At 43.5% G+C, this 27043-nt stretch overlaps 3 protein-coding genes across 3 annotated transcripts in view; 1 reads left to right on the top strand and 2 right to left on the bottom strand.

Annotated features, from left to right (window-relative positions):
* The first annotated feature begins 6668 nt into the window (after positions 1-6668).
* ich (zinc finger protein ichor) lies at positions 6669-8045 on the top strand. Its single transcript, XM_034333967.2, has one exon. It carries the CDS (start codon positions 6669-6671, stop codon positions 8043-8045), a length of 1377 nt encoding a protein of 458 aa, XP_034189858.2.
* A 1060-nt stretch (positions 8046-9105) lies between these two features.
* Positions 9106-25049, bottom strand: LOC143305232 (uncharacterized). The gene is made up of 3 exons (XM_076690746.1): positions 24906-25049; positions 18151-18518; positions 9106-18037 (listed from the first exon to the last, which is right to left on the bottom strand). Exons 1-3 carry the CDS (start codon positions 24914-24916, stop codon positions 17142-17144), a joined length of 1275 nt encoding a protein of 424 aa, XP_076546861.1. The 5' UTR covers positions 24917-25049; the 3' UTR covers positions 9106-17141.
* An 83-nt stretch (positions 25050-25132) lies between these two features.
* LOC117608583 (esterase E4) overlaps positions 25133-27043 on the bottom strand; it is a 28541-nt gene continuing 26630 nt past the window's right edge. The window contains exon 8 of the mRNA XM_034333929.2: positions 25133-25604. The gene's annotated coding sequence lies outside the window, so the exon portion shown is untranslated. The remainder of the gene's footprint in view (positions 25605-27043) is intronic.

Here is a 27043-nt window from a genome sequence, read left to right as displayed (position 1 = left end):
ATTTATAAGAGGAGGTCCTGAGGACATCAACAATTCCACTCTGGATACCACGCTGCTCATATGTAAGTCCCGTTTCCTTTTCTATTCCCTTTTATACCCCTTCACGTCATAGTATAAATAATACAAAAAAAAAAGGCAAAGAATCATTTCGAATGGAGCTAGGCTAGGCTAGACATCGTTGCATTTTTAGCGAATCGATTCACTGTACAGAATTTCTTGTACCACATACGTCACTCGAGTTACCACGCTTTCTAACGATAGAACCCGTGTCTCGTATTCGCGATCGAAGTTGCTAATACCGGCCGACTTTATTCTTTTTTTTTTTTTTTCTACCATCATTTTAGAAAGAAATTCACCAAGTCTGACGAGCATCGTCGTGTGAAAGAGGATTAAATAAGTCGACGTGGCTAGTTATCCTTGGCCTTTCTTTCGCAATTCTCGTAAGGAAGGTCAGGTCTACTCGTTTGAACCGAGCGGAATTCCGTTCGGAAATTCTTTCCAGTGTCACTGCCCCTGCGACCCAGTAACTCGCTCGAAATCTCAACGACCCCATCGACGGATTTTCCTTCGTTACCGCGAGCATTTCGCGTACGGTTGAAAAAGAAATTCCCAAACACGATGGAAATATCGTTATCCTTTGGTTCGCTTTCGAGAGGCCGCTTCGCAACGTGTCAGTGGGAGCTGGCACTAAAACCTAACAGTAACGGGTACTGGTAACCGTGTCATAAAGGAGGATCCTCGCCAGCACGAAAGCATTTCGGTATTTCGGACCGCGTGCACCCAAAGTAATTCGACGATCGAAATTTCACGGTGAAATAATTTTCGATCGCAGCACGCGAATCTCTGTACGTTCTGTTAGGAGTCGGAAAAAAAAAAAAAAAACGTACGAAGACTATCATCGTCCACGAGATTGCATCATGAATGAAATCATATATTCAGTTAGGAAATTCAGTGGAACAGGTGAAGGGTGTCAAAATTCTAACCCGTTGAATAATAACGAGGTGTAAAACCGTTTCTGGAAGAAATTTATTTAACCAGGTATCACGGTTCGCGATCTGCCGCGTGTCGCAATGGCCGCTAGACGTTTCGAGTTTCTCGCTGTTTCCAGAACAACAAATCACACCAGTGTCCGGGGTACGATCTGGACCACTTTGTATCGAATAAATTCTGCTCTTCTGTCATAGAGGTATTCTAGATTCCAATTTCATCGAGAATCAGAGGTGGAGAATCGCCCTTGACCAAACACGGTCGACGATTAGTCGTAATTAACGCGTACGTTCCTTGTCGGTGATCATTTGACATTTCGAAGCCGACACGGTTCTTAGGGGGGGCATAGGACTACGGAAAATCGACGAAGACGAAGGAGGCTGCTGCTTTGCGGTGAAATTTCACCGAAGTGGCTTCCTTGCCTCTCGCGAATACCGCAGGTTGTAGATATCTCGCTAAGGAGTTACTCACGATTGGCTCGAGCCCAGTGTCAGTGTCAACTCGTGCTCGGAACTCGTTGATTTTCAATTCTAAAGTTTTTGGGAAATCGAATGGAAAATTGGTAGGAAGAAAGAGAAGGAGCAGACTCTATTTTTACGAAACGATGAAACCAGAATAAGAACAGATTATTCGTGGCAAGATGGGGAAGGAGACGCGAGTCTCTCCCCGTAAGGAGAGGGAGATTCAAGTCTCTCGTTGTAAGAGAGAAAATAAAAGAAGGATCGGAGAAAAGAGAGAGAATTACGAGAGGAGAAGAAAGGGAACGCAAGAGGGAGAAGAGAGAAAGAAGAATCGAGGAGAGAAGGACGAGAGAATAACAGTGTAGTGGGGTTCTGTTCCTAGTGGTATCGCGGTGGCTGGAGAGTAGGTCAGTGTACCACATTAACCGGTATTCCCAGCAGAGAAGGGGGGCTTCCGACTCGTCAGTTCCGCAAGCGTTTATAGATACTCGCAGTTATACGTCCACGCTCGCTTCGCTTTTGATCCATCAATTTTATCGCTTTTTCAACGATATACGAGTACCGATACCTTGCAGGGTTTCCGACCATCGTCCATCCCACCATCGAAGAAGAAAACTTGTCTTACCGTGTAATTCGGTATTCTGTCTCCCGCCTCGTCGCTTCAGAGTTCTTATTTTTTTTTTTGTAAAAAGAATAAAAATTTCGTTCCATCGACGACCCAGATTGTCCGCGGAGGGTTAACCTTTACCTTAATGGTTGCCGCACTTTCTCCGTTGGCAGCGCGGTACCAGGTTCGTCGGTACGCACCTATGAGCTACGATGCATTTTGATGTCGACACTCGGTCGAATACCGGAGCAATTTCCCTGCTGGGAATCACTTTTCGTTGATAATTTCACGATTTTTCATGGTACCTTTGCCAACTGTCTTAAGACAGCTAAAGTTCTTTCTCTCACGTTCGATCAATTCTTTTCTTTTATTGGTAATTGCATGGAAATCATGATCGTCGATCGAAAATCGTCACGTACGATCGGCAAAGTACGTTTTACAGAATATTAACGAGTCATTACGAGATTCATGGACTGAAAGATAAGGTAGTTTACCGTAGGAATGCGAAGCATTACAAGCGGCGCACGTTTTTGCCGGCATTCTAATCTCCGATTTCCATACGTCGCAACCGAGTTTCCGCTTTATTTTTCGATCGATCTTCGAAGGAAAGTCGATCGGTTATCGCCTGGTTTTCTTCCGATTAACCAACGAAACCCACATAATTGACGCTAATCGTACAACGAGTACTAATGAACGCGTTAAATATAACCGCGATTCGAATATACCGCTATAACAGATAACAGATAATACCCTCATTTAACGTATCTGCCTTTGAAACGTATTAATGCGAAAGCTGCCGGCAACGCTGATCGTTCTACACCGTCCTGCATTCCTCGACTCTGTACGATCCCTCGACCTAACTTCTAAATCGACTTCCGTCGTTAAGAAAGAAATATTACTCAAGAGACTAGAATTTCTTTCGAGGCTACTCGAGAAGGGACGAGGAATGAAAGTTGGTCCCGCGATCGTCGCGATATTTCGTACATTTTAAAAAGCGAAATAACCAGGTCGATCTCGTAAATTTATCGTTCAAACCGGACGACGGAAGAAGGATGGAAGCGTCTCCGTACGCGGGGACGATCGACGAGGCATTACCGGTGGTGCTACCACCGCGAGATGCAGAGGGTATGACTCGTTTCCTCTATGTGGGTCATCTGCGTGGGGAAGCGCGATTCGCACGCGCCATTTTTCGCAACGAAAAGGAAAGCCATGGCTCACGCAGCTAGCAAAATCCGACTGGTTTTGCGTAGGCCTCCTCTCCGTCGAGGCGCAACGCTTAACGGTGCTTCGACCTACTTCCGTTCCCCACTGTAACCTCCCGCGATCGGATATAGTTTAACCGGCGTATAGTGGCGCGAACAAGTGCCATCGTCACGTGACCGGACGCCATCTTCTTTTTCGAGTCTTTCCGAAATCCTGGACTCGATCCTGGAATGCCTTTATTCCACCTAATAATCCCTAAGGTTACGATCGCAGATATACACCGAATAAAGATAAGAATGGCATTTAGTTATTAAACGCTGGAGGGATCGTGTTTGATTAGCCTTCGAAAGATAACGAGGGTATTTCATGGTTTTCCGGAATGCCGTTACCTATCGAGTGTCTTTCGATGTCGAAGAAGACAATTGTTCTGAGATAGGGGATATCGTTGACGGGACGGGTCGGGTCAAAAGTGGGCCAGGACGTAAACCGCAGCTCGCACGCGCCATTTTTCACAACGAAAAGGAAAGCCATCCGGACAAAATCTAGCCGATTTGCGTAGGATTCGACCGTGCAGTGGGCTGTAACGGTGCTCCGGCCTACTTTGGTCCCCCACTATACGTGAGCGCGAACGCGATCGCGGTATAGTTTCGTCGTATAGTCACGGATACAAGTGTCCGTGATGGTACGTGTACGGACCAACGATGCAGGTTCTCCTTCGTTCGCGTACTAAACGTATGCATCGATGGCCATTTCGTTTCAACCGGTTCCCATATTTCTATGATACATCAAATTAATACCGATAAATTGATCCTATCCTCGGTTGACGATCTTCTCCATCACCGTGAGATTCTAACAGATACGGCGGCTACCGTTTCCGTCAATGGTAATAATTTAACGAACAGCCATAAGCGGATACGCGGATCGACGATACGGTTGCCCGCAAATCGATGCAGCCGAATTGGTCTTTGGCACGGCGTGCGGATACCCGGTGATCCCATTGATAAGTGGTTCACCGAGACATTGTCGTAGGCCCGAAAAAGTGGGACCTTCGGCGAGCCACGAGCAGCCGGTTTCCACGAACGCTGGTGGTGGCTGTTGGGTCTGACGGTCGAGGCCTCACGAGCATCGAATCCACGCCATTGGATAACGGTACCCCGGTGAACACGTCACGGGCCGAGCAGAGTGTTCCCTTCTCCTGCCGCGGTGCCTGAGTGTGCCTGAGTGTACCTGGGGCCCCAGAAGTGGGGCCCTCCAACGCCGTCTACCCATCCACTGGCACAATCGACAAGGACGGCGTCTAAACCGACGACAAGGACGGACACGGCACCGGCGTGTTCGGCGAGAAACACGCTCGGTGGGGCAGAAAAAGAATGGCAGGACAAGGTGGAGGGAAAAAGAAGGAACCTCGTGGTGGGCATAGCCGGACCATACGTACGTGCCGACCATTTGCATGATTCCCATGACGTGCTCTTACGGCCACGCGGATGTGTCAATCGGAACGGGGAAAGAGAAAGAGCCGATTCGCGTTTTTCGTCCCAGCATGCGCGGGGATCGTCGTTACCTTCGTTAGAATGCAAACAAACGTCCTTTTGTGCGCTCCTCGTCGAGAGATACCATCGTCGTTGCCGAGTATACTAAACGTTACCGTAATTTTACCAAAAATTCTTTACCTTTGCTCCGTTATCGTAACGTCCATATTACCAGAACGACGCTCGAGGCTGTTTCGATCTGTACAGGGTAGCCTGAACTTTCTATCGAGAAGATGGTCGCGCATACCTCGGCCTTGTCTTTCCTTGAATGAATATCTTCTTTTTCCATTTTTTTTTCCCCCTGCTTCTTTCTTCTTTTCATTCCACGACTGTCGATAGTGGACAGGAGGCTATTTACAACACGAAAATGTATTTTTAAACGCGGCAATTTGGTTGGTCGTGTGTACCCAGCCGTGGCTGGCTAGCGTGCCACTAACCTAGTTAGCGAGAGCAAGTCTTTCTTCTCAAGAGAAGTGGTATCTGCCTACTTAACTTTACGATGCATTACCGGTGTACATGTGTGCTTGTACCTGCGTAAAATTATTGTTTATAAAGTATAGAACAGTTGATTCACTAGTCTTAATTAACGTACCTATTTATTACTATTGTCACTGGTTAGAATTTCATGTAGTAAAAGCGTGACTTACGTGACTTAACCCTTTGAAAAGATTGCCAGCATTCCTATGGAAAATCGAAATTCATGTTACAGGTCCCCGCGGGGCCGTTGGCGGTTGCAGCACCCCCGGCAGTAGAGTGGATCCCTGGTGGAATCCTGGTTCCCTCTTCCCCTCGACCCCTGGGCCCCCAAGGATCGACGAGGGGGCACCGGATAACGGTAGCGGTGGTTTTCAATTCTGTAGTCCACCGAATCGTAACGCGAATAGTCCATCATCGCACCAGTCTCAACAACAGCACCAGCAGCAACATCATCATCATCATCATCATCACCATCGTTCGAATCAACGCCATCATCAGAATCAATCGAACGCGAACAGGAACGTCTGTCCGAGCTACAGCATCGGGCCGGGTTGCTCGTCTTCGTGCTCGTCGTCGAGCCTCGGTCGTCAGGTGGATACGGTAGGGCGAGGTACTGATGCCGTAGGTTCGCCAAACAGCGTATACGGCATCGGCTCGTCGTCACCGGAACCCTGTTCGGCAAGCAACCTAATACTTTCGGCGCTCTTGACCACCACGTCGTCGACGGAGGGCCGTAATCAAGCGTCGCGTGCTGGTCCGGTGACCAGCAGCGGGCACAGCGGCGCGTTACCAGCCGTCTCGACCACGTCGCTAACATCCACCAGCACCGGTCGTAACATAGGCGCCGTTGGCGTCACCTCGCCAGATTCCTTAAACGGAATCCTATCGTCTCTAAACGTTCGGATCAAGACGGAGGAGTATTCGAAAATCCGTTCGGAGGAGCGAAGAACGACAAGCGCTATATTTTCATCAGCGTCAACGTCGTTGTCTTCGTCCTCGACGTCCACCTTCAACGCTTCTCTGTTAAGCTCGTTGCTGTCGACATCGCGGATCTCGACGGCCCCCTGCAGGAACGACAACGACGAGGACATTCTGCCGCGATCGTGCATCAAACTCGAGTATCCGTCCGCGGATACGCAACGGAATCAGGAACAGCAAGAGGAACAGAACCCGGTGCGCAACATCAAGGTAGAATACCCTCTAAGTCAATCGTCGCAGGACGTTCTGGATACCGGCGAGGAGGAAGAATTAACCGCCACGTCGCCGTACGACATAATCGCCGGCCAAGCCAGGTGCCTGTCGAAACATACCGGCGGCAAGAGTCAAACAAGTTCCTTGGTCAAAGACGTGATCGTACCACCCTGTACCGGCGGAGTTTCACCAAACTCCGACATCGTGATCGAGATGAAGTACGAGACTCAATCGGGTCCACCGGCAGCGCCGCCGCATCTCACGTCCACCGGGGTCGAGCCGCCTCACAGTAGCCAGGGAACTGGGATCGTGGTCGGTGGATCACCTGCCGAAGTGGTCGGCGTGGACAGTCTACTTTTGTCGCCGTGGGGAGCGACTGGACCGGATTTCCTGGAACCTCCCGATGTCAAGCAAACGGCAGCTGGTCTGCAGGATGCGTGGGACACTCTTCTCCTCGGTTCATCGGTCGGCGTAGCATCGGCCCAGTCGTTGGCCGAGTTAAAACCTCTTCCACCCTTCACGGGTTACACGGGACACCTGAGCATCAATGGAATACCCGGTCATCATTATCACACGATAGCCTCGTCCGCGCAGAGGCCCTCCTTACCTTCCTCTTCACCGACATCTTCCTCGAATCAGGAATACTACGAGTCTCCCGTCGTATCATCCAGCACGCCGTGCCCTCAGGGTAGTCAAAAGCAACAACAACAGCAGCATCACCAACACCAGCAGCAGCAGCAACAGCAACAACAGCAGCAGCAGCAGCAGCAGCAGCAGCAGCAACAACAACAGCACCATCATCATCACCAACAGCAACAGCTGCCGCAATCCACTCAGCAAGTAGATTACGACATCGAGGACATAGCGGAGATCATCGGTTCCGCGATCGCCGACACGACGGTTCCTGGTGGTGGAAATGGGCCAGGCTCGGAGCACGATCCGGACGCGTCGCGCGACTGGATCGACATCGCCGAGTGGATCGACACCGCATGCTCGCCCAAGGCCCAAGAAACAACCTCGCCCAGCCCTTACTCGCAGATATACGCGACGGCGACGCCATCCACCCAGAGCCAACAACACGGTTCGACATTGCAGAGTCTGCTGACGCACGGTTACGCGCCTCTGCTCAACGCCAGGCTACAATCCGCGAGTGCCGGTCTTCAAAATGCCTCCTGCGGTGAAACCCCCTCATCGACCAGTCCCTATCCACCTGTCAGTCCACCCGGCAGAGTCTCTACCTCGTGTAGTCCGGATCACTTGTTGCACTCTTCGTTCGCCGCACCCTCGCATCCGAGAAAAAGGTCGCGACCCACACCGGGCTCCCAGAATCCCTCGAAGAAGAGTCCTGGGACAGGCGCGACCGCGCTACCCTACGGCACCGAGTCCGGCTTGATCGGCGGCAAGGAGAAACCCGTCCACAGGTGCTCCATCTGCAACAGAGGATTCCTGAATAAGAGCAACATCAAGGTACACCTGAGAACGCACACGGGCGAGAAACCGTTCAGGTGCGAGGTGTGCGGCAAAGCGTTCCGACAAAAGGCGCATCTGATCAAGCATCAACAAATACACAAGAGGATCGGCAGGGATTAGATTCGCGCAGCTTCTTTTTCTCAGAGAATGCTTTGAGTGTACCTAACATATTACTGTAAGTACCTAAATGGCAATGTGGATCGGAAGTGAGCCTGATCGGGAAGAAACGTTCACGATTCGAGGACGCTTGAAACTTTTGCATTATCGAGGAACGCCGCAGGGCCCGACTTTAACCGGATGTTCAACGTGGTAACACGAGGAAGACGACAAGAGTGCAAAGTTCTGCAGGTGCAATAATCGATGACGATCGGGACACTGGTAGATGGGTATGAAGCCCTTTTTATCGAAACTCGAGCAACGCGACGGTTCTCTTTCGCGGGGCCACGTTATGTTACGAGGAATACGATCAAACGGAAGTGAGATGATCTCTCGTGCTGTGTTAATATTGACGACGTTATAAGTGAGTGAAACCCACTGTAACACCGTGTGTAAATATCGCTAAATAGGGCACACGCGTATGCGGGTACGTGCGTATATGTACACGTAGAAGAAGAAATATGCCGAACGTTCGAACATAGAGAGTATATATATACATATGCATATAGATAGTTAGATTGTAACATATATAAAATATTAGACGTAGGAAGGAAGTGACGAAAACTACGAGAGGCGGGGCCAAGCGTATGGACCTCGCTTAGGATGTACCTAAGCTCTTCCAAATACGTTACTCTTTATTTTTATTTTATTACTTTTTTTTCCTTTTTTTTTTTTTCAGAATAGATTCTATCGCTTGTTCTCTTATTTATAATGCTTTTATATTATATGTATACTTTCACGGTCTCATTATCCGCAGTCCTTTCTCTCTTTCTATTGTTATTTATTTTCATCCGATCCCCACCCCCATCCAACTTCCCCTACTTTCTGTCGGTTTTTTTACCTTTGTAAGATAGTCGATTGTTATTTAAGTTTTTCATCCCTCACTTATCCCCCTATTTTTAGCTTTTCTTCTTCATCTTGACGCACCGTATGTAACATGTACGACGACATTCATTTTCGAAGATACGACTCGACGTTCTTCCCCTGTATTCAATGGTCGTGTCTGTCGAGGCTTGTTTACGGGTTCTTTCTTTTTCTTTTTTTTAAATTTAATTGCAATCGAAAGAATGATGTATTTAGTTTTACCGTTACATTCGAATCGTCGTCAAGGACGAATTAAGAGCCTTCGATGGATCGACCGACGGAGGGTGACACCCGTTATGCTTTCTAAACCGCAATTACTTTCAAAGAAATACTCATTAGCTTTTGTTCGATAGGCCGATAACCCTCTAACGTTAATTTATAATTCGAGATCGTCCTTCCTTACTCGATCCACGAATTCTCGTTGGCATTTGTTTGTCTCCTGTGTTGTCGGTGGCTGCGGAATTTGTAATTTGTATAAAGTCAGAAGATGTGGATTATTTATAAAAGAAATGTTCGATTAAATGATTGTTACCGTAATACGAAACTGAGAATTTCTTTCTAAACAAAAACATCCCCTCGTATCCTTCTAACGGAATTCTAACGATCCCCCTCAGAAATAAAAAATTACCATCCCCTGTGTTTTCTTTCCTAATCGACTGACAACGTTAATTTTCCCAGGGATGAATTTCACTACCCTTGGAGGAAATTTTTTTAAAATTCCATTGCACTGCCGTTCGAGGGGTAAGAAAAGAGGATTTCCCTGAAGGGGTTAACGCGCGATCGCTCGTATTTACCTTATCGCGGGTAATGACCATTCGCGAGGATAAAAGTTAGCCATTTCGTGGAAGCTTAATCGAAGCGGAACGCATACGACATTGGCAAGGTGAAAGTTAGCAAGTTTTCGGTCCGAAATATGCAGGCGAGTGTAATACTTGACGAAACGAACCCTCGGTGTATTTATGGGACTAGCCAATCGGGAAGCGGGCAAAGATGTTGGCTCCTCCGTTGCGTGTTCCGCGTATCCGGATCTCCTCTCACGCGTACGTGCTCCTTTTCTTACTTTTATTTCACTTTAAGTATGGCAGCGTCTCGAAGAGACCCACGGCCGGATTCTGCGTACACCTCACGTGCCATCGTTCGTATCGCGTGTCTCGATTTCTCGAAAACAGACTTCTTTTGATCATCCTTTAATTACTGTCATTGTCCGTAAATAATTTCAGAATCTAGAAAGTCTTTAACGAGAGTTGATCGTCGAGGATCGCTGGTAACCTGCGAACGAATAAAAAAAAAAAAATGTGAGCTTAAATTTTTCTCGAATCCCATGAAACTTCCTTTTCTCTGTCGCGCGGAATCGTACTACCCATAAGGGTCAGAGAATAATCTGCGTACACCCACACGGAGGCTGCGAGGACGCGTCAAATTACACGAGACGAGGAGAAGAATCAGCTTCGAACAAAGGACTCGAGACAGCTTCCGTAACGAATTATACGAACGGTGCATCGGTTAGAATAAAGACTACGACCTCCATTGTTAAATGTAATAATATAACGGGGTTACGGTCCTAAAGGTTATGCCCGGAATACTATGGGGCACCGGAAATAAGAGAAGAAGAAACTATCGGTAGAGTAATACGCTACCGTTGTGATCATTTCCCAAGGAGAGAAATCCTCGCCCTTGGTACCGGAAGGGTTTCTGTACACACTTTTGGTTTCCGGTATTCGTTTATTTCGAAAAGAAATGAAAACGATGATTGGAAGCGGTTCCGTCACGCAGAGTAGTTGAGGAAGGTAGGCATTTTCGAGGATGGAAGATCGAGGCTCGATTATAGCCTGGTCAGCAGAGACAATGGACATCCTCTTGTACGCGAGGAGTTGCATCGTCCAGTAAACGCGGTAGATGATATACCGTGTTGGAAGTCAGTGTAGAACCTCCTTAAAGAAAGTCTTTCACCGTGTACACGGACACGGTAAAAGGGGGAGTGCCTTGTCAGGAGGGGAAGGAGGAGACTTTAGGTGGTGGAAGGACAAAGAGAAACGACGAAGGAGGAGCACGATGTTACACTACGTTGGTATACTTGGTCGTCGGTGCCAGGCAGCGATGTTCCACTTACACGGCACACTTAGCAACCCGACTCGGTTCAGGATCCTGAAGAGTGGCTCTATTCTACGGCTCCGATCGGCGTCGTTTTACTACTCAGCCGTGTATCATCGGGCTTGGAAATTTTTTTTCTATCTATTTTCAATCTACATCGAGGGGGACATGAAAATTTGGAAAATTTCATGGAATATTATATAACGAATTTCTTAATAACCTTCTGTTTCAGATAATGTTTCTATCGTCTAACCGAGGAAGAGATTCTCGATCGTTTGAATGCAAAATACAGAGGAGAAATTATTTTGTTACCAGCTGAACGTAATCTACGAACCACTTCTCACAGCTTGGAGGTTCTAGGGCAACGGATTGTTTCGATAGATGAAACGTGCGAAATGATTAACATAACAATTGCGTGTCGCTGAATGACGGCAATACGTTTACTGATCCAGTGGGTTGCGTTTTTCTACCCGCGATCTTTCGACACGTTAATTTATAATTACACCGCGAATCTTTATCTTTTGTGTGTTTTTTTTTTTTTGTTTCTTTCTTGAAAAATTTCGAAATAAAATTGCAAGTCATCGAACCGACGACGATGGAATCGACGAGGCTCGGTGTCGAAGAATTATGCAGGAACTGGGCCAAGTCGAAATTTGACACACTTCTGGTCGCGTGTACGAATTCGAACTGGTCCCTTGTTCTTCGGGCTAACGACACCGCACGATTCGTATTGACGCCTTCCTGTGAACGTACCAAGGTGTTTGACAAAGTCGCGTCGCGCGATGAAACAGCAAGATATTTCGAATTCCCGCTGAGAAATCGAAATTACGTCGAATCCGCTCGTTACAAGTTCGACACGCTTTCGACCATTTAAAGAAAGTTCCGACGCGAAAAATTCAGCCAGACACTCGAAATCCGTCAGACCTTTCCAACAAAATCTCCGTCGTTTCGTTTCGAATGGGAATAAGTGAAATTTCATCGGTAAACTAGATAGCAAATGAAATATTTGCAATTATAAAGAATAACACGTTGGTTTGTTTTTACTCGACGAACCAATCGCACCGGCGAGATCGGGAAAATGAATTTCGCAAATGGACGAATAATTAAAGACGATTTGGATCATGTGAGTGGTACGGTTCACACAATTACGTGTTTTGAACTCCTTCTCAATGGACGTCACTAGGTATATGTGTTAGACAAAAAGATGCTCTGCGACAGACGCGTGTACACAGACGAGGGAGCATCATACTTCTGACTCCGTAATAGGATTCTCTATTCCCGTGGTAAAGTTCCCATCGTCTGGTCTATCGTTCCTCGCTCTTTTCAGCGCAACTTCACCTGGAGATCGTGTCAAAAGATTCGCGACACATTAGGTCGCGGTCGGATGAAAATGAAAAAGAAGAACAACACCTACTGGTTTTTATTCCATCGAAAAATTTACCTCCTCCTCGTTTATCATTGAAAATAATAGACCTACTTCGAGAATCCCGAAATAAGAAAATTTGTCGATGCAATTGAGCCAGCTCGTAATATTAACGTCGTACGTGAAACAATTCGTAATGTACTGGAAGAAAAAGAAAAAAGCAGGCTATAATGGCGGTGTTGCGAGGAGAAAGCCTTTCATCGGTCGTACCAAGCTTGCACGAGGTGTGCAAAGATTTTTTTTTAACCGAAAACGAAGATAGTTTTATCTACTTCTGAGAAAAAGAAATTCAACGTGACAAATAACCCGCGAGACTCACGCCAGTTCCTAATTAAGGGGTCATTAAGCGCAAGCTTACGAGTTACTGTTCGAGGATATGCCTTTCTGAAAATTAGAAAGAAATGGTGAGGCGAACCGAAATGAAATACAGTTAAGAATTCGTGGTACGTGGAATGGCTATATCTAGCTGTTCTTGCCCTTATCTGATGCTCTATTTCAAGAAGAATTCCTAATTACTAAGATGAACAGTGATATCAGCATGGTTTCAACCCTTTTGTAACGAGGAGGACGTCTCATTAGACTATCAGAAATTAAAAAATACAATCAGCCAACGATTCCGAATAATTAGCGATAGTTTGAAGATAGAGGCTTGAAGATATCTTAATTGATCTAATGCTAACGAGGTAAACGATTACAGCCTATCGGAATATGTTTGAATTTCCAAAATAGAATTACTATCCAGGTGTACCATCATTTTAGGATCCGACTCCTCGAGACGGTAATTCATTTCGATGGCACAGGTAATAATTAATTTAGATGAATACACACATCGGTTGTTTTCGGCTTGTGTACTTACACGCAGCGCGCAAAGAAGCTCGAACGCGGCTAATGGGCCGAGCTCATGTCGCGGCTCGCTTAACGATCAAGTTCGATTTCTCTTGGCATCGTGGTTACCGTGCGTGCACACGCACGGTGAAAACTGTATGTACACGGGGTACCGTCGAAAATTATCGTCGTTTAGCTGAATACGTGAACGGACCACCTTCCGCGATTAGTAGCTTCTTAGGTGACGATCGCTGATACCGATTGAATTCAAATCTTTCCCCGTTCACCATCAACTTTGAACGTGGAAGACATATTTCTATTAAAACGTGTTATTTTGTACTCTAGATTTTGCGCCTATTGTATAATGTACACTCTCGAGCAACATAGACGATTTTTAGTTGAGAAGAAGAAGGGGAAGGATTCCTCCCCCTACTTATTCTAACTTCACACCTGAATTATAATACTTTGATATATTAATAAAATGATGTTTCTTTTGTTTTCATAAAATTATTAGCTATTGTGTTGGTACAGGTAAACGCGTGAGAGCGCAGCGTTACACGTGTGTGGGTCGTCTATGGAGGTACAGCAAGCAGGGGGCTCGAGTTGAGCGTGCTGTGTTCTCTCGTGCTCCTCGTGCTGGTGGGACCTTGTTTCATGACCCACATAAAGCAAGGCCGTTAACACTATTCACGGCTCGCGTACGTATGGGTGCGGGCCCCACGTGCCCTCTCCCCTCCACTCGCCACCCTAATCTTCCAGCTAAACTATCGGAGGGGCATGACACGTCTCTTCGATACGCTACCTGTATGTACACTGTTCTCCATAAGTATTGGGATAATAGTAACTTTTATTGATTATGTAATTATTTACTTGAACTACTGAATTTTTGATATTTTATATGAGATAATATCTAAGGACGCCTGATGTGTTTAAAAAAAACTTATGATTTATTAAATATTCCTAGGATATATCTGATGCTAGGGATCCCTAGATGCTATTAAGTATAAGTGCAGGATCAATTTTAATTTCAAATCATTGTATAATAAATTGAAATGTAATTTTGAAATGTAAAAATAATATGAATGAAAAAGGAAAAAATGATACTACTGAAATGATAACGTTACTATTAAAATAGTAATCGAAGGTAAACCGAAAGTTAAGCGCAGCCCTGATAAAAAGTCGCCTCCTGCGTCCTGCTCATGCACTTATGTGGCACTAACAACGTGTGTGAGTGCCTGGACAAGTTAGTAGGTCACACAGATGCGAGTCGAGCTCAAGTATAATTGTGTGCGACGCACACGAGAACCTGAAGCAGCACATTATCATACCCATGGAGAACCGTGACTCCAAACGAGGCTTCACGAGGCACCTTGATCTTGACTGGATGCAAGGTCCATTTCGCTGTCGTCGCACATTCAATATGGCATTACTGCTATCTGCTTTCGTCTTATTCACATTACTCACGTTAAACAAATGTTACGCGTACAACGACATAAATAGAAAAGAAATTTTCTAACATAACGTACTGTGAACATCAATTTCGAACTCGAAATTAATCTCATATTATATTCTAATAGGGATAGTATAGTATTTTATATTATTATTAATTTTTTTTAATTAGGACAGGATTTTTGTGGATCCTAACTTTTTCTTTTCTACAGAATCATAATTAATCGAAGAAGACTTAAAGATTTATTAGATATCCCTAGTGAACGCTTAATTCTAGGTATCCCTAGATATTCTTAGATATAAATATAAGATTAATTTTACATTATAAATCGACATATAATAAATTGAAATACGATTTTTATTCGAGATTTATTATTCAATTTACCAATGGTTTTCCTATGTACCATTTTTTGAATATCCACTTAACGTTTCAAGTACTACTGCTGCCATCTGAGGGGAACGCTCTTTACTAAATGGTAATCCTGAGGAACTCCGGAAACGATGTGCTAAATTTGCATTATTCTTACGTCCGGCTTTTGCATTTCTGCAGATGGTATCGAGAAAGTCAAAATTTGAATAATCGATTCTCCGTGTTAAAACATACTCTGAAATTTTACCATCCTTCAACGAACGTTACGTATAAATGGGCTTTTCGTTCAATGAAAGACATTAGCATTACATGATGAATAAAAAATCTAAGATTATTTTTCCCTATCTTTTCAAAATAAAATCTATCCTACCAAATAGTAAAACAAAACGATATTTTTGGAAAATTGGAAAACTTGTTATTTGGGAGACAACCCTTTAACCCTTTGGGAAAACGGGGCAGGGTAGATAGTCGTGGAGAAGTTCCTATTTTATTGATTGACCTGAATTCACAGGAAGAGCTGTGTATACCCTAGAAATTCCTACTTTCTGCCACTATTGCACGCGATCTGTAATTATTGACCAATTCCTGGCACGAGACCTGTCCGAATAACAAAGTTCCAAAAGTTGCATTACAGTATGTAGGTCATGATACGAAAAGTAAGAACGAATCCTAAGTTTCGAAGGGATTCCCTTTATTGTTCCTCGAACCCTTCTCGTACAATAATTCTCACAATTTCAATTTTTCTATGAGACATTTATCACGATAATAGGTCACTAAATATCAAAGTACTTTAGTCCTGATTACTCGTCGACACGTATACAAATATATGTATATTTTTCTGCTAAATTTTTGATACGTAGAATAGAAATGGTAATAAAAGTACGAAGATACATTTCGTATCGGTATGGCACGTTCTTGATATAAGAATCGTGTTCAATCTTTCGAATGTGTAACCATTCAAATTCATCGAATATTTTTCGCGATTGAATTATCAATGACCAACACAAAATACCACAGGGACCATTTACACACACCCTAAGTTTTGCACCATTTGCAGAATGATTTCGACAGGAAGCAGAAGAAGGTTTTTTTTATAAAACGTAATGTTATGAAACCGTTTTATTGACATTATTTGTTTTTAAATATTCGACGTGGAACTCTTTAACGATACTTTATTCCTATTACCTTTCGGTGTTTGTTAAATGTATTTACAAAATATGCCGGTTTCTAAATTTGTGCGAATCTGGAACAATTAACTTCGCAAAGATGTTCGTTCGATTTCATTAATCGGACGACATTACCTTATTCTCGAATTAACTTTGTAAGTACACACACTCTCAAACTGGTATTAGATTTTGGAAAGGAAAAAAGAATTATCGAGGAATTGTTAAATGATGTAACAGATGTTAACAACACGTTGGCTGCCATTGGAATTCACTGGGGGCTTGAAATGCAATGCAACTAAATAATTAAAATAAAAAACGAGATGAAACGTTTTCAATACCATCATTAAATTGAAAGCTTCAATCTGGAAATTGAAATTAGCTAATTTATAAACGTTTCTACGAGGTCCTTCGTAAGAAAATGACCATCATATTAATGACCAATTAATTGAATAATTATTACTGCACACTTGTCCATCTTCACTGGGGCAGTCAACGTGTAAACCTTCACTTCAAATTCCTAATTACTAGACACACCTATTAAATTACCATCCACTATTTGTATAAAATACAAAACCGTTTGATTCTAAACAATTCGACGAAACAATACACGTTCTCTCAAAACCACGATGCGTTTCATTCTATGGAATCAATAAACACAGATACAACAGCGTACCAAGGACTCTCCTTATTGATCAAACAAAACGAACATCATAGGAATCGATTATCATCCCTCATTATAAAGCTTCCTAACTCGAAGAAAATTGTCTAACGATGACGACAACATGACGAGTGAACAACAAACTATCTACATTGTCGTTAGTCAATACCAAAGAACCATCCAACTTTCGTGAACATTTGGAAGGAGCTTTTTTTCAAACGATAACACCCTGTTGAGCCAACAGTTGTTTCCGTTGATGAAGACTCGGTGATTCGCCATCGATCTCGATGGTTTTAACACCGTCGAAGGACTTGGATGTTTTTAAATTATTCAGAGCTTTCAGACAATTGTTTGTAGTCATCTCTAAGGACTTGGAACTCTTTAGGGACGCGTTCGCTAGTTTCTTGATAGTCTCTGAGATGGGACACTTGATGAAGTCTGCTTTTTCCTTTTCTTTCACCTCCTTCGATTCCATTTCTTCTTCTTTCTTTTCTTCCTGTTTAGCATCTTTGGAACCTTCGTGTTTCGATCCTCTGAGGACATCCTGCGATTCTGTTTGCCCTTGATTTAACTCAACTTTCTTATTGTTGTTATTGCGTTCCTCCTCGTCCTCTTTACGATCATCTTGAGTCAAAAAAGACTTTGGTGGTGCTTCGACGTAGCCACTCTCGTCGCTATCGACTTCCTCGTCGAGAGAATCTAAAGTTAGAAAGGGAGATTCGTCGTTTGGCAACAACTCTTCGCTCATCCTGCCAGGGTACTTTTCCATGGTCCGTCTCTCCCTCTCCTGAGGATCCTCCAACCTACGCAATATCTCACCCCTTGGCCTGTAATCGACTACGTCATCGAAATCCTCGGCATCCTCGAAATCGAACACGTGGGAGGCTGGTTCTTCTATCTCTTCGTCTTCCTCCATCGATTCGTCCTCTTCGTGACGAGACGGAAACCTCTTGCGACCGATCATCACATTGCGACGGTGGAAACGGGGACTTCCGGCGCAGGTCATGAAATTTGGTGAACCCTCAGAGTTTCTCCGAGGTCCTGCACCGCGACCGATACTCTCGTCGCTGAACATCACTCTTCTGTCCGTTCGTGGCTCCGTTCCGTCACCTTTAATTAAAAATTAAAACATTTTGTCAGATGATTACTTACTGAAAAACACTCTTAAATGTTCGATGAAGCTAAGTCCACTTGGAATAAAAATTCCAACGTAAAATAATGACCTGCAGCGTGATGATCCTCCGCACCCGGGGCTCTTTCTTCGCTGGTCGCGGTGCTCGCTGTCTCACATCCGCTGGATATACTTCCATTCTCATCGGAGGACTCGCGATGCAAAGCATCGAGCAAACGAGCGAGTCTCCAGCTGTCTTGATCTTGCCAGCTGCGTGCCACGTTCTCCAAGCTCCTCAATTCCTCGAGGATTCTTTGTTGCTCTATCTCTTCGGCAACGATGTCCTCTTCGATCGCTGATAATTTCGGCGCGCTCTTCGACCTCTCCAGAGGAGGTCGATAATTCTGACCTCCGGTACTGAGAAGCAACTTTCGTCGTGGTAAGGAAGGGTTCTCGTACAGAGCACTTGCTAGGGATAATCTAAACAGAAAAATAAAAAAAAAAAGAACTAGATCAACCCTACTACTCGTCACTGCATACGATGCATTTGAAAAATCCTTCGACCCCGCACGACTTTAGATTCAACCTGAATCACGACTCGATCACGTACATCGTGATTTATGAATGCGACCTAAATTGTTTCATCGTGAAGAGGTCGCGGCCTTACGGTAGTAGCTGCTGTTTACTGGCACACAGACCGGCGCGGTGCCCGATTTCTCTGCTAATCGAATCGATCCAAGAATCTAGTATCCAACGTTTTCTTATTGTAAGAATGATTAAACGTTTCCTGCCGCTCACGGCTATAATTTATGCAGTGAAAGCATATTTATCAATTGACGGCGTTGACGACGATCGATCCTGCTACCGGTCTTAATTAACTTTCAACATTCTCTATTACCAGTTCTCGATTTTCATATTGAAAATTAATCATCTCACCGTAATCTCCGATCGAATTTACTTGCCTAGCATTTTGTCTGGAGACCTTGTCCCGCCGGAATTCTAGAAGAGCTTGCTGTAGCCTGGTGTTCAAAGTCGAGGCCAGCCTTCTGGCGGTGGATTCCTTGTTGCATAAGGCCGCGTGGCACCTGAGCTCCGGCCTCAACCTGCGACCCTCGTGCCGATACACCCAGACGAAGAGCCGCGGGTGGGAAGCTGGTGCCGTGCAATAGGTCACCCTATGAGCCCAGTACTCCGTAAGACCGTGATCCTTGGTCGTCGCGGTCAAACCGCCGTTCGTGACCGTCAACCTCATCGACACGTCCGGTCGGCTGCTGCTAACGTAATTGCGCCATAAGGTCGACACCGGTTTCTCCACGCAGCCCTCACCTACGATTTCGATCAATCATTCTTATCAAACCGTACCAATGTCGTTTCTCTTATATTTCTTCCGGGGTAATCGCTCGGAACAATTATCAGCTTTTCATTTTTATGTATACAACTTCGGTGTCGCTAATAATTGCAGCCTTCAATAATAACAATGCTATTTACCTCGTAACAGCTGTTACGTCTTCTAAGATAGTACTTATATTATTGTTACGGCATATCGTTATTATTCAATGTTACCATTCTACTGTTATTAAGAAAGGCATCAGCGAGTAACAGTAATCGAGAAACAAAAGCTGTCTTCTGCGCTAGTTTTACCGTCCGTTTTCAGCGTACAATTACGCGTAATACAATTGCACGGTGCATAATACCTATTACTTGTATTGCAACCGTGAAAATAAAATGTTTCCCTCGGGTTAAAACTCGGGATGGATTCTAAAAATGAGGCTGTTTTGTTCTTGGTAAATACATGAATTATTTTAACGCGACTCCACTGGCGCAGTGAAAATGTCCATGTATGGTTAGACGCTTTATAATTGAGCTTTCCATTAACTACTTTTTCGACGTTCTAACAATAAATTCTAGTATCCTGACCTTCGGTACAGTTCGATTCGCCGTTCTCCGTTCAACGTTGGATCGCGTTACCAATTTAGAGATACAGGAAACGATGGTACAGTTACTTAAAGACTGTTAGAAAGCGATGAAAGGATAAGAAAGAGAGGGAGTTAATCGGGAAGAAAAGAAGACGCTCAGGGTGTTGTTTGTACCGAGAAACAGGTGAACCTTAGTAAATGCGCGCAGAGGGTTAAGCATTAGTGAAATAAAAATAGATAGGTAAATCATTGTAATCGTTACAATTTTACAACTGTCCTTGGCAACGTTCTCGTACGCTTTACCCTTGAGGCAAGACATCAACATGTTTATAAGGTATAAAAATTAGAATAATTTTTTTCTATCTATTAGAAACTTCAAATGTCGATTGCCGTGTGCATAACTAATGTCAAGTGATAAATGAGAATATTAATTTGTTTACAAATGATAGGAATCATGTGACAATTTTACATAATCTTGCTTTACACAGAAGTGGTAATGCCATTTTTCTTAAGGAAAGCTAGAATCTTGAGTTACAGTTGATTTAATTTAATTCAATTCCCATAGAAATGCGCTAACCGTAAATGTACCAACGTGGAATCACAAATTCGGTCAGAAGTGTCGAGAGATAACGGGTTTGAATTTGAAGATAATCAAGATACGTAACGTTGGAAATCGCGGTGGATTATAAAGTAATATACCAGCGTTAACTTGAATACAATCGATAAAAGTGAACCGTGTGAAAAAATCATGAAACTTGAAATCATTAGTCGGGGGCCTGTTCTCACAATCAGATTAGCGGGACGGGTAAAGTTTAGCGTTCTTGCGCTTTTTGTTTTTTAACCAGCTCGGTATTTTTCCACACATTTTCCACTCGAAGTCTCGTAACGATAACATTCGTTTGTTTACGAGCAATTCGACTAGAAGGCAATGTTATTATTTTCAAGTGGAAATTTTTATTTACTCGAGTGTCGTCGGCTACTTTTTTTAAAGTTAGACTCTTGATATTTGAAAATCGATATCGCGGCAATAAATTTTCGAGAGAAAGCGACGACCGATCCGTTTGACAATGATCGTCACGATCGAGCGACGTGAATGTTCCCGTAGCGGAAAAACGTACGATCTGGAACGACACGGAACAGGAAGCTACGGAAAGGCAGGGCGAGTGTGGAGAACGACCGCTACACCGTAATACCCTGTTCGGTATTATCCAATTAAAGGTAATGCTGGTAGCCCGTTCATTTTTCTTCCGTTACCTCGGACACTTCTGTTGGCCCTGTTCACCGAGTTGATCGCGTTTTCCAGAAAATTGCATTCTCGCGTTTGGCATCGTTCGAACTCGTCGAAAAGAACAGAACTAATCATTTCCCAAGTTTTCCCAGGGAAAGTGGTAATACCCCTAAGTACCACCCTTCCCCTCGGGCATCCCCGGGAGGAATGACGATGCACCGCAGGGGGCCCCTTATATATAGACCTGCGGCGCGCCTCCACCTGCGCAGACGCTTCTGCGCAGCTCCACTTGCATAGAGACTTCTGCGCGCGGACATTTGAATTGATATTTACTTCGCTGTTCGTACTTTACACTTGTATACTAAATTGTATATTTAATAATTAATAAAAATGATATTATTCTGTTTCTAAATCACTCTTACTTCCCCTAGTTGACTTATTCAGTAATTAGTAGAATAGGTGATAGAGACTCGTTTGTCAAATAACTAGCCTAGTTTATCTAAATACGTAACAGTAGATACCTTGACTATGGTATAATGTTTTTTTACCTCGACGAAGAGATATAAATAATTCATCGCGGACAACGTAACATAAATTCCATGGATACGTTGGACGAAAAATTTGAAAATATCAATGATCGTCAGGATTAATGATATATCGCGTATACGTCACAGCCGTAAATATTACAAGGGATACTTGTTTCTGATTTATTTTGATTGATGAAACCTGATAAAAAATGCAAATCGAAACTATGACGTCGGCTGGTATGCATACAAGTAACGCATATTAAAGTCTCCGACATTTAAATTTGAAATTTCATGTTGCAATTGTGTTGCAAGTATTTAGAAAAAATGTCAGCGGTACCGAAACGACGGATCGTTTCAACAGACCAGCTCTTTGAAGACATTATATTTCTTCTAGGAAATAAAGGAAATCCAGCTAAGCATAAAAAAAAACGCAATAAAGAAGCAAATGGAATTTTCTCATAATCAGTAGGAAAAATCGTTTCATCAATCACGTAGATGAATTATCATTTACATGTAATAAGATTGCCATCGTTTAACTCCCGACATTTATTTTAGCTGGCTATGTGCGCGTTTCTTCAGAAATCTACGTACCTATCAGTTTCAATTATGAAGAAACAATATTGCCGACGATAACAGCGTTTCATTTTGCGTAACTGATCTTCCTTTCTGACAAAGTTCTTTGTTTCAGTATTTCGTACGAATTTTTATTTATAGAAAGTGTTTTAATCATTCTTGGGCAAACCGGGCTGTTTATTTATCTTTCCCAATTAATCCTTGAAACATTTGACTCTCGGAACGATTATGTATTAAAGTAGAGCCCTCGATAAGCATCCCAGGTTGCCCAAGAAAATTGCAAACACTAGGAGGTTAAAATCAACTATCGGTGGAAGAATAATTCAACCTTGTTGAAAACCACACTTCTAGTATCCAACAGAGTAAAAAGCGATTGAATGGATGGCATAAGTAAGCGATGATGTGTATATTTTTGAACAGCGTTAAGCACCTATCTGTATCATGACCATCTGTGTTCTACGAAATGAAAATATCCTAACTCGACGTGCTTTTATTATTATCAAAGAAAATCTACGGTAGTTAATGGAAATATACAGGGTGCATTGATCACTCAGTATGGATATCACGTTTCAAAGAGCATTACTTTGTTCATAAAATTCATATCATGAGATACAATGATTGTCAAATTTTGTCACATTTTCTGGTTTGTCCCCAAACTTTTCCTCTTACTCCAACGAATAAATTCCACGAACTTGTGCCGTATGTTCTGAACGGTTACACTGTTTGTAGAATAAAATTGCAGGGTTTTTACATGCGGTCCACGTACGAAAGTTAGAGGATTTCAGATTTTTAAGCAGCGACCTACGTGACCATCGTCTCGTTTCTTTTTTTCCTCCTCGTTTCACTGCCAGGTCTATGTATTTTCGTTTGTAACAAACTCCGCAAAAGCGTTCGATCATTTCGCGAATGATTATTTGGAAGATCGTTACCGAGAGAAATTCTCGAAAACCATCAAATTAAATTTAAACTCTGCAATTTTTCAAACAACCAAAGGTTAAATCCACACATTATGATCGACCCTGTATCATTGTCTACTTAATTAGCCTGTTTCTACCGTGACAGGGAACGCGTTGCCAGTCTATATTACCAGACGTTTCGATTGAGAGGAAAGGATATCTAAATTTTGAGTTCGTAGCAAGGTATTCGTGGCATTGGCCACTCGTCCAATTCGCATTAACAGTTTCCAGTTTTGCTTCGAACTCGTTCTCGTTCACCTTCGCGCCACTTTGGAGAAGAATGCAAATAGATCCGACCAAATATCGTGGTATTCTATGTGTTAATAAAAAAAAAAAAGCCGATAGAACCACCCTTGGCAAACTTTCCTCTTCAAATAAATTCTATTTGAATAAAAATTACAAGAATCATCGATTTCATTCGATCGCATCGAGTCGACGTTATTTCTCTTTTTATTTCCCCGCGTTCCCAAGAAAGTCGGCGCATCGGCGGTGGTCGGTTTCGCGGAAAGTAAAACGCTTCGTGTCTGTTCGATTCTCGAAAGTCCGCTCTTCCGTTCGAAGGGAAAACTGAGAACGTCTGGCCACCGGAGACAGGCAGGAATTAATCGCGACAAAATAGGCGGTTGCGAATAAACGTACCGTAATAATGGCGTTCCCGATGATTAAGGCCGACCCAGTCCAAGACAAAGGTATGCAGAGAAAGTAGGAGTCCCCTCCGTGTACGCCTATGGCCGGTCGTTGCACCGTACGCTTCTTTTTTAATTTTTATTTTTTAACCCATTCATTCCCGGAGATCCCGCGATATATATTTTAAATATATTATTATATTAAAGAAAAGTAATAGTTAAATATCCGCCCACGCGATTTCGCGGGCTGAATTCACGAATTGGTTACAGAGTGGGGCACACAACGACCGACCCGGTAAGCATTCTAAAGGAAATAATGGAAGTAGGAAAGCATGAATCCGAAGAAGGGGTTAAGTGGTGTTAGCGAGTGATCGCTCGAGGGGATCAAATAATTGCCTTAAGGGTATGCGAGTCACCCGGGTCTGTTTTATTAGTACGTGCGGTGGTTTCTTTTTTAAGACAGCCGTTACTGGCACCACTAATGGATCGAACGTATGATTGCGCTAGTTAGACGCGTTGACCTTGCTCGTCGGCTAACTGCAAGAAATATTGCGCACTTCCGGCTGGTCATTCATGTCTATTCGCTTTGCGATTCAGAATGCGAACTGTAGGTAGACGCGGTTGTCTCTACAAGTCTTGGTTAATTGCTGTTTGCCAGAGGAGTTTAATTAACCGGTCGCGTGCTAGGGGGCTAACCGAACTACGTAATAATTAAGGAGCCAGAAAAGGTCCGTCGATAATTAACGGGACTGGTCCCTCCAAAAATTCACACATACCTAAGAGCTTTCTTTCCTTTCTCTAATTAACATTCCTAATCTAACGCCCGAGGCTCTGAAGTATTTAAAGATACGTAAAAGATTGAGGGGACCAAATTAAAATCTTCCAAATGCGAAAGACAATTGCGAAAAGTTGTATTGTTCCGAGCGTATGGTGAGCGAGAAGATTAATCAAGGTGGCTCGCAGGGGAACGCGTTAAGCCTTAATGACCAGTCAGCGCGACTTAAAGACAAAGAGAATCAGATAAAAGACCGATTCGCTTACCCTTGGCCCATCCAGTGAGAACGTTCCCAAGATAAGCGACCTTATAACAAGGGTCGTACTCGGTGATCGAGGCATTACCCCTGTGCCTTCTCCAGAGTCTACCAAGTCCTCTCTTCAACGACCTCAAAGTCTTCTGACCAAATTCTTTACCGGTAATCGGGTTCTGACCCGACCCGGTGCTGTCGTTCTCTTCGTCCACAGGATCAGCGACCACGTCGCCCATCGTCTTCATGGTTCTTTCTATCTACACTTTGTATGTACAATTATTTCGAATAGTCTTTCTACGTCTATCTATCAAGATTCACTTTCAGTTGGATAATTCTTCGATTCGTCGACCAACTACATGGTGCGTTGCAATTTCCCTGGTAGCTGAAGAGCAAAAGCAACTCGACCTTTCCAGGGTGCTGCTGGCTTGCCCGAGCTAAGATAGCCGACCAGGTGGATGAGCTCTATCGAGGTCACGACCGGTGCCGCTGATCGAGAGAGGTTGTGAAACTCGAATAAATCTCTCTCGATGCCGAGTTGCTTGCTCGACCACTGGCTGTACGCGTTACTTCTTCCACACCTTCAAGGACGACCTCTCGTTGCTGTTCTCACGTACGAAGGAAGGTCGCTGGTTCTCACGAAAAGCCGGAGATATCTTCCGGTACCTCCTTCCGTTCCTTCTAGCCAGTAACTGCGACCACGGTTCTTCGGCTTCTGAAACATAAACGCAACCCCCTGAACGTTAGTCTATCATTCGATTACCAGGCACGCAGCAGCCTCGCGAGTTGTATAAAATATGATATTCCCTTAACGAAACCCATCCTCTATTTTCTGAACTATGATAATTATATAAAATATAAATGATGGATATTATAGGAGAACGAGAGTGCGCCAAGTTCGATAAATAAAGTGATGTAATGGTATCGTTGACAAGAATTATTCGCGGATTTGATAAAAATCGTCTGCTGCGAAATTTAAAGGCTAAAATGCAATGCGAACGATAACGGTAATTATATCGAAGGTAGTATTTTACAGTTTTCGTTGAATACGGCAGCGAGCCGTACATAAATACTCAGGTACGACGTGTTAGGCGAACAGGTGCGAAACCGGTATACATACGTTCAGAAAATACAGTGATAGTATATTAGGAAGTAAACAGTGGACGCGAGTTACGTTAAATGTAATTCCCTTGTCCCATAATTTCGAATACGGTCTAACAAACGGGACACGCATCCGTGATTTGTAACTTATTCTCTCGTGGATGAGCTTTTTATTTTACAGTTACACAGCTGGATGTTCTTTTCTTTTTTTCCACCATTAAATCTGAAAATATTTATTCATCCGTCGAGATAATAATTTAAATTCATATTACTGAATTATATTGCCAAGTTAATAACTTTCAAAAAAATGAAGCTTTCAGACGGGACAACCGCATCAGCGCTATTTTTGTAAAATCGGCAAAAAATGAAGATACGAGCTGTACAAATTTAGACATAAAAATAACGCCAAGTTCTTAACATTTCTCGGATACAACCGTGCAATTTACACGTTCAACTGAACTTTTAGCGCGTTTCCTTCGATAAAATAAAATTCTATTTAAAATACAAATATCAATATTGATTTAATTCATTCTTAACTCGTATCGACGTTCATCCTTCAGACATTTCTGAACGGTTAAAAAGGTATGCATACAGATTTCACTCAACAATTTTGAATGAATATTTATCATACTAATTGCAAGCAGAACGATTGGAAAGTTAAAGAACACCGATATGTCAATAAGTAATTTACACCTCAGAGTTGGCAATTTTGATGGCCGCCCGCGGAGACAGGTGTTCAATATTCAACCTTGAAACATTTTCAAAAACATCAAAATTATTCGGGTCAAATCGCTTAATAAACTTTTGCTTTCGAAAAGGAAATAAATGGGATTTTTTCTAGGGGAACCTACCATGCTCGGCACTGTTCATAAATTCGTATCGATTAACGAAATAATCCAAGTTTCTTACGATTACCGTATCCATTCATTTAATAGACAAAGAGGATACTTTCCGGTTTAATGAAGACTCCTACGTACAATATGCTCGTCTACTGTCAATAACACGCGCGAGCATATAGCAACAGGACAAAAGCGTAATGTAATTTTCCGAACG

This window comes from Osmia lignaria, chromosome 2 (assembly GCF_051020975.1).
Source record: "Osmia lignaria lignaria isolate PbOS001 chromosome 2, iyOsmLign1, whole genome shotgun sequence".
Classification (NCBI taxonomy): domain Eukaryota; kingdom Metazoa; phylum Arthropoda; class Insecta; order Hymenoptera; family Megachilidae; genus Osmia; species Osmia lignaria.
This window is presented reverse-complemented; position numbering and strand designations above follow the sequence as displayed.

Coding starts and splice junctions, on each gene's coding strand:
- ich (XM_034333967.2), top strand. CDS start 6,669: ATGAAGTACGAGACTCAATCGGGTCCACCGGCAGCGCCGCCGCATCTC.
- LOC143305232 (XM_076690746.1), bottom strand. Junction 18,038..18,150: donor GGAGGATCATCACGCTGCAG/GTCATTATTTTA, acceptor TTTTAATTAAAG/GTGACGGAACGGAGCCACGA.